General features: G+C 49.6%; 1 protein-coding gene across 1 annotated transcript; it reads right to left on the minus strand.

Moving 5' to 3' along the window:
* Nucleotides 1-5546: 5546 nt before the first annotated feature.
* Nucleotides 5547-7388, minus strand: LOC112076354 (uncharacterized; the record flags this gene model as incomplete). Its single annotated transcript, XM_024143158.2, has 2 exons — nucleotides 7303-7388; nucleotides 5547-6867 (listed from the first exon to the last, which is right to left on the minus strand). A coding segment is annotated over exon 2 (834 nt), but the record flags the coding sequence as incomplete, so codon positions are not given.
* Nucleotides 7389-8558: the final 1170 nt, after the last annotated feature.

Here is an 8558-nt window from a genome sequence, read left to right on the forward strand (position 1 = left end):
AGGAAGGTGGTACAGGAGGCTGGTAGAGGAGGCTGGTAGAGGAGACTAGTAGAGGAGGCTGGTAGAGGAGCTGAAAATAGAGGAGGCTGGTACAGGAGGCTGTGTAAGAGGGAGGCTGGTAGAGGAGACAGTAAGAGGAGGCTGGTAGAGGGAGGCGGTAAGAGGAGGCTGGTAGAGGAGGCTGGTAAGGAGGCTGGTAGAGGAGGTCTGGTAGATGGAGACTAGTAGAGGAGGTGGTAGAGGAGACTGTAAGAGGAGGATGGTAGAGGAGACTAGTGAGGAGACTAGTAGAGGAAAGGCTGTAAGAGGATGGCAGGGGGGGGGGTGTGGAAGAGTGCTAGAGCCCAGTCCTCTGTGGATAAACTACAGTTGAAACACACTGAATGCGTACAGAGCCAGTCGCTCTGTGGATAAACTACATGTTGAAACACCTGATGCGTACAGAGCCAGTCCTCTGTGGATTAAAGCTACCAGTTGAAACACACGGATGCGTACAGAGCCCAGTCCTCTGTGGATAAACTGAGGTTGGAGGGACACAACATTAAATTCTAAACATGAAAGAGAGATGCACTGTGAGTGAGTAGAAGTGTGTTTGTGTGTGTGTGGTGTGTGCTGTTTGCTATTCATAGCTAATTGAAATTTCCTACTCCACGTCTTCCCCCCCCTCTTCTCCATTCCTCCTCCTCCCCTCTCCGCCCTCCCACTTCTCCATCTCCCTTCTGTCCTCTCCCCACTGCCCATCCTCTCCCTCCTCTCCCCCTCCTCTTCCCCCCCTCTTCTCCATCTCCTCTGTCCTCTCCCCAACTCTCCCTCCTCTTCTCTCCATCCCTCTTCTCTTCCCCCCCTCTTCTCCATCTCCCTCTGTCCTTCTCCTCACTCCTCTCCCTCTCTCCCCTCCTCTCACCCCCCTCTTCTCCATCTCCGCCTCTGTCCTCTCCCCACTCTCCCTCTCTTCTCTCTCATCCTCTTCCTCTCCCCCCCTCTTTCCATCTTCCCTCTGTTCCTCTCCCTCACAGTCTCTCCCCTGTTTCTCTCCTCCCGCCACCCCTCACCCTCCTCTTCATTCCCAGCAGTTCTAATTAGTCATCCACAGTACACAGCGTGCCGGTCCGCTGTGTCTCTGATAGGAATCTGGAGATCTGGGGTCGCGGCTCACAGGAAATGGCTTTTACCGCCAATCATAAATGAAGCTATCACAAAATGGTCGACACGATCAGAGTAGTAGGGCTGGGGATGGGGTACTTGTTGGTGTGTGTGCGGCGCACGCACGCGTACCCGCATCCTCAAAGAGACCCTATGTGCTTGCTATCTGCCCCTAGCAACTGCTGGGGTTGAAACAAAGAAAAGCTTGTTCATTTCCTGGAGGACCGACCAGTGAAGAGTACCTCACTCAGCTCAGGTGACACAATCAAGGGCTGGAGAGAGAGAACAGGTCTGGGGAATTGAAAATTAAGTTTTTCAAAACAAATCCTCAACATCCCTGTTAGTTGGCAGCGATGGCAAGCGATGGCTAGATTTTAATAAAAAGAGTAATCCATGTTGGAGTAAGATCTTCTCTCTCTGTCCCTCTAATCACTCCATCAAATCCACAATCCTCTCATTCAGTAGGTGTCCCTCAACCCTGAAAGGGTTAAAGGTTGAGCGGAGGTTGAGGGAGAGGGAACATGGGTTGTGGAGAAGGGAGGGGGGGAACATGGGTTTATGGGAAAGGTGAGGGGGTACATTGGTTATGGGGAAGGGGGGGGGCATGGGTTATGGGGAAGGAGGGGTTTGACATGGGTTTATGGGGAAGGGATGGGGGTACATGGGTTTGGGGAAGGGGGGGACACATGGGTTATGGGGAAGGGGAAGGGGGGGACATGGGTTGTGGGGAAGGGAGGGGGGAACATCGGGTTGTGGGAAGGGAGGGGGGAAACATGGGTTCTGGGAAAGGGGGGGGACATGGCTTTTGTGGGGAAGGGAGGGGGGACAGTGGGTTTGGTGGGGAAGGGAGGGGGGACATGGGTTGCGTGGGGGAAGGGGGGACATGGGTTTGGTTTGGGGAAGGAGGGGGGACATGGTTTATGGGAAAGGGAGGAGGACATGGGTTATGGGGAAGGGGTGGGACATTGGTTGTGGGGAAGGGAGGGGGGGCAGGGGTTAGTAGGAAGGGAGGGGGACAATGGGTGTGGGGAAGGGAGGGGGGAACACTGGGGTTGTGGGGGGGGGGGGGGAAACATGGTTATCGGGGCAGGGGGGGAGACAATGGGTTTTATGGGAAGGGGAGGGAGGGGCCAAATGGGTGGTATGGGAAGGGAGGGGGAACATGGGTTTGGTGGGGAAGGCGAGGGAGGACATGGTTATGGGGACGGGGGGGAACAATGGGTTGTGGGAAAGGGAGGGGGGCATGGGTTTATTGGGGAAGGGAGGGGGAAACAATGGGTTGTGGGGAAGGGGGGGGGGGGGGCGGGGGGGGGGGGGGGGGGGGGGGGGGGGGGGGGGGGGGGGGGTGGGGGGGGGGGGCGGGGGGGGGATGGGTTATGGGGAAGGGAGGGGGGGGGGGACAGTGGGTTTATTGGGGAAGGGGGGGGGGGACAACACCACACACTGAAACATGCCTGCGCGCACGAACACAGTGAACCACACCTCACACTGGGATCCTGACCGACCAGAGGGGAGTGACCTTAATCTGATTGAGTCAAGTTGACATCTTGAATCCCTAGAGGTCCATTAAGGTCCACGGAGAGACAAGAGTGAGTTCCAACGCACAATACATGTCCAGATAGACATGACTATCAACTGAACTGCTAACCCAAACGTTTAAGCACCGAACCACAACCAGCTTAATTTAGTCTTATTAACTATTAACCAGTCTTATGTATTATTTACCAGCTTATTACTCTTGTAACCAGTCTTTTACTTTACTGATTAACCAGTCTTATTTACATTAACCAGTCTTATTTACTAATTAAACCAGGTTCTTATTACTATTAACCAGTTATTTACTATTAACAGTCTTTATTTACTATTAACGCAGTCTTTATTGTATTATTAACCAGTCTTTTATTTACTATTAAACCAGTCTTATGTACTATTAACCAGTCCTATGTTGACATTAACCATCATCATGTAACTATTAACCAGTCTTATTTACTATTAACCAGTCTTATTTCTATTAACCAGTCCTTATTTTACTATTACCAGTCTTATTTCTATTACCAGTCTTATGTTTTATTAACCAGTCTTATTTACTATTACCAGTCTTATTTCCTAGTCACCAGTCCTATGTACTTTAACCAGTCTTATGTACTATTAACCATCTTATATACTTTAACCCAGTCTTATGTTACTAATTAACCAGTCTTATTTTACTTAATTAACAGTCTTTATTTACGATATAACTCCAGTCCTATATTGTACTATTACCAGTCTTATTTAATAACCAGTCTTATTTACTATTAACCAGTCTTATTTACTAACCCTTCTTTACTGACTACGACTAGTTACTAAACTGATTCCACCCTGACTACGACTAGTTACTAAACTGATTCCACCCTGACTACGACTAGTTACTACACTGATTCCACCCTGACTAGTCATTCTAACAGACATGGACAACCATAACAGAGTAACAGACATCCTAAGAATGTGGGTCTGGCTCTGCTCCAGGGGAGGACGACTCTCCCTCTCATTGAAGCCATGGAAGTTCATGGCCGACCGCGGTACTGCAGGCATTGTTTGCAGAAAACAGGATCTCTCATTATAGTGAATGGATAAATGGGAATCTTTGTGTTCAATCTTGGTACCAACAATTGCTTCTAATACACCAGATGTATGTTCCTGATTATTTGATTATTATAAAATAACTGATTATTTTAAAATCGCACACAGAAGAAGTTATGAGGTTAATTTAGTTGCTAATGGCAGCCTGCAGTACCCCGGTCGGCCTTCAACTTGAGGTAGTCAATGAGAAGGGGGCAGCACTGAGCTAGCCTACAACGTCACTTCCTGGAGTAGCTCAAACTCCATGTTATGACTTCATGAGACCTCACCTTATTAACCGACGTCATTTGTCTTCAACCCACTACTGAGTCACAACACAGGAACGAATGGTGTCGATGGCTTTCATCCATATACAGCCATTGCTCAACCCCCCACACAGAGACGTCCAGACACAAACAGCAGTCTTTTCATTCTGTCAATCACTGACTTTAAAATCCTGGTCTGCACCTGAAGTGGAACCCTGTAGTGCAATTCTTTTAACAGCCCAGAGCACTATTGAGACCCTATTCCCTATATAGTGCACTACTTTTGACCAGGGCCCATAGACTCTGGTCAAAAGTAGTGCAGTATATAGGGAATAGGGTGCCATATGGCTCTGGTCTAATGTAGTGCACTATATAGGGAATAGGGTGCCATATGTCTCTGGTCTAATGTAGTGCACTATATAGGGGATACTAGGCCAGGCACTCAGAACACCATTACTATAGAACAGGAGAAAATCATACACTGTTATCCAAATACAAAGACACCACACACACACACACACCCCACACACCACACCCCACACACACACCACACCAACACACACACCACACCACACCACATAGAAACATCCTTTCATGACGAGCCAGCACTAAACATTCACTGTGCCAGAAGAACAGTCCTAGGAGAACCTGCCAGTGGAACGTTAGGAGAAACTGCCAGTGGAACGTTAGGAGACCCTGCCAGTGGAACGTTAGGAAGAAACCTGTGACTGCCTGGAGGAGTGGGGAACGTTAGGAGACCTGCCAGTGAACGTTAGGAGAACCCTGCCCGTTGGAGAACGTTAGGAGACCCTGCCAGTGGAACGTTAGGAAGACCCTGCAAGTGGAAGTTAGGAGAACTGCGCCAGTGGAACGTTAGGCGAACCTGCCAGTGGAACGTTAGGAGATCCCTGCCAGTGGGAACGTTAGGAGAACCTGCCAGTGGAACGTTAGAGACCCTGCCCAGTGGAACGTTAGGAGAACGTGCCAGTGGGACGTGAGGAGAACGTCGCCAGTGGAACGTGAGGAGAACCTGCCAGTGGAACGTTAGGAACCCTGCCAGTGGACATTAGAGAAGCTTGCCAGGAGCCCGGCCCCGGACCTCGCTGACAGGTGTGAGACGTGGTCAGGAGCACGCTCACAGAACGCCTGCTGGCACATTGCATGCTGGGAGCTGGGGATGCCCAGGGCTGCCGCCAGAGAAAAATGAGCGGAATTCGAGAATGCCTGCCAACCTCTCCTTCTTTCATAATTTTCTCACACACACACACACACACACCACACACACACACACACACACACACACACACACACACACACACACATACCACCCACCACACACACACATACCACCCCACACCCCACACACACACACACACACACACACACGACACAACCCACACACACACAACACAACAACACATCACACAACACACACACACACACACACACAACAATCGTATAAAGACAGTTATTTCAGTGAGAGAAATGCACTAATGGCGCCCTCTAGTGGTGAATATAGAGTAGTACTGCTTTTCTCACCTGCTTCCTTTCAGCCTCTTCTTCCTCCTCCTCCTCTTCCTCATCTTCTTCCTCCTTGGCCTTTAACCTGGTCTTATTGGTGGAGCCCAGGCCAATCAGAGAGCCAGTGGGCGGGAGTTCCTGTCCTTTCCTCAGCCTCTTCCTGTTCCTGCTCACGTTTCTACRGCGACGGCTGACCAGGAACTCCTTATACTGCGGCAGCTCAGGGATCTCTTCATCCTCTTCCTCCTCCACATCATCACCACCCTCATCCTCATCGCCCGAGAAAGACTCCTCTCCATCGAGGCTCTGGGTGACGAAGACTCTAGGTGGGCTGACGTTGTCGATGTTGTCTTCTCCAGAGAAGACGATAGCGCTGGGTTTGTGTTTTACGATACAGAACAGCTCCATGGAACTAGCCTCGCCTGCCCCTGGGGCATCTAGACACCTTTCCTGGGGGGTATCAAGGGCAACAAGGTCCAGAGTCTGGCCAGGAGAGAGGGGCGGAGAGGAGACTGGAGAGGAGGGGGGAGAAGGGATCTCCTTAGGCCTCTCCCTCTCCTCTATAGGCTCTCTAACACGCTGTTTCCCAGAGCGTCCATTCACCTCTGTGACCAGACCAGACTCTGTAGGACACACCTGTATGTGTGGAGTAGTCTCAGTCCCCGTCCCAAGCTCCACCTCAGTATCACAGCTCATAGTGGAGGTTTGGTCCACCTCATACATGTCCCACGTCTGACCCAGGGTCAGTCCACTCTCTATGGGATCTGCTTCACAGAGAGGCCTATGGTCCATGTCCACCTCATCTAGGTTTCTGTTCGTTGTGGTTTGAGCCTGAGTCGGTCCACTGTTCATGGGCTCTGGGTCTCCTGATTTTCCCCAGGGGAGGTGGTGTGAACATGGGGCTCAGGCCATCACAACACTGCACTACAGAGGTAACCTCAACCCCCTGACCCCTGACCCTCAACCTCACCGTGTCCCTGACCCTCAACCTCACGGTGACCCTGACCCTCAACCTCACCGTGTCCCTGACCTTCAACCTCACGGTGACCCTGACCCTCAACCTCACCGTGACCCTGACCCTCAACCTCACCGTGTCCCTGACCCTCAACCTCACCGTGTCCCTGACCTTCAATCTCACCGTGACCCTGACCTTCAACCTCACGGTGACCCTGTATATCCTTCAATAGAACGGTCACTGTGTCCAGAGTCTGGCCGTGTCTGTGAGGGGGCGGACGACTGACTGGAAGAGTGGCTACTGGTCATTCACACATCGCCATGGGAACTGGTTGGAGATCCTGTCATGAAGCCACGGTGGTCAGTGGGCTGTCTGCCTTGTTATCTGCACAGAGAACATTTACATTTACATTTAAGTCATTTAGCAGACGCTCTTATCCAGAGCGACTTACAAATTGGAAAGTTCATACATATTCATCCTGGTCCCCCCGTGGGGAATGAACCCACAACCCTGGCGTTGCAAGCGCCATGCTCTACCAACTGAGCCACACGGGACCAGTTCAATATTCTGTTTAGGCCTATAGGTCAACATTATCAATAATTCATTTTTGATAGGATTATAGAAGGTCAACTCTACTACAGTGACATGACTTGAAACTGAACACAGAATAAAACATTTCTTATTCATTTGAATAAAAATAAAGTGGGTCATTTTACTCCAGAATAGTTGAGAATGCCAGTGCAGATGGGGGGGGGGCAGAATAAAAAAAAAATGTAATTCAGTTACATTTAAATTTGCCATTTAAAAAGGATTCTCCACCTGGATCGAGACGAAACATCACATCTGTTTCAAGTCTGGATCTGTTTCCCGACGCATGCTCAAGATTCAGCGCTGAGAATTCTGCACAAAACTGATTTATGACCTGYTTCAAAAAACACAAAGAATTATATTCATTATTCAAAGACCTCTCTAAGCTTACTTTTCCTTGGTGGCTGTTCCCGATATTTCTATTCCCTGACCCTGTTTTAGCACAGGCTGAGTAGTTTTTTCCTTGTCGTTTCCGAATAATGTGGTGGTGGATCAACAACTGTAGCATCATGTCCTACATTGACTTGAATTTAGTTTGAATTGATCACATCTATAGCATATGCCTATGCTAATAATACCTGCTGACTTACCCTTTTACTAAAACAATGTTCTGAAGGATATCATAAGAAAAGCACAAGAGACAGAGAGAGACAGAGAGAGAGAGAGAGGCAGAGAGCGACAGAGAGAGAGAGACAGAGAAAGACAGAGAGAGAGAGACCGAGAAAGACAGAGAGAGAGAGACAGAGAGAGAGACAGAGAGAGAGCGAGAGAGCATGACAGAGAATGAATCAAATTCATATGTAGTATTTTCTTACCTGTATCTGAGACACTGTGCAGGAGAGGTTGTTAAGGAGGGAAAGAGGAACTGTCCAGACCCCAGACCCCAGAACTTAGACCCCAGAACACAGAACACAGAACACAGAACCCAGCTGAAGAGAGAGACAACAAGAAGAGAGAATTCCAGTGGATTTACAGTCCCGAGGAGAGTCTTGTAAGAGCAGCTGTATTATCCTTGGTAAGGCAGGTCCATACCATCCCAGTGTCCACTATGAGCCCTGTGACACTGCCAGTGGTCCCTTCAGCCGAAAGAAGAAAACCCAGCAGTGAACAACATGTGTTTGCATGTCATAAGGCTGAGATGCGGAGATAAGGGAGGGGGGTTTACCTCCAAGAGAGAGAGAGAGGGGAGAATGAGGAGGGACTGTGTGAGAGAGAACGAGAGGAGGGGAGAGGAAGGAGAGAGAGAGAGACAGAGAAAGAGAGAGAGAGAGGGAGGTGTTCGGTGTTAAGGACAGAATGATGAGTCTTCTTCCTTTACTACCCCATTAAACCATGAGGAGGAGAAGGAGGGGACTGGTTTGACAGACAGGTAATGAGAAGTAGGCAACATCTGTGCAGGTGTGGAGTGGAATGTGTGTGTGCTGTCTCTTATACACATCTAGATGTGTATAAGAGACAGCCTTAAACACACATTCCTCAGAGAAGAA

The sequence above is a fragment of the Salvelinus sp. IW2-2015 genome, unplaced genomic scaffold (assembly GCF_002910315.2).
Source record: "Salvelinus sp. IW2-2015 unplaced genomic scaffold, ASM291031v2 Un_scaffold3700, whole genome shotgun sequence".
Taxonomy (NCBI): domain Eukaryota; kingdom Metazoa; phylum Chordata; class Actinopteri; order Salmoniformes; family Salmonidae; genus Salvelinus; species Salvelinus sp. IW2-2015.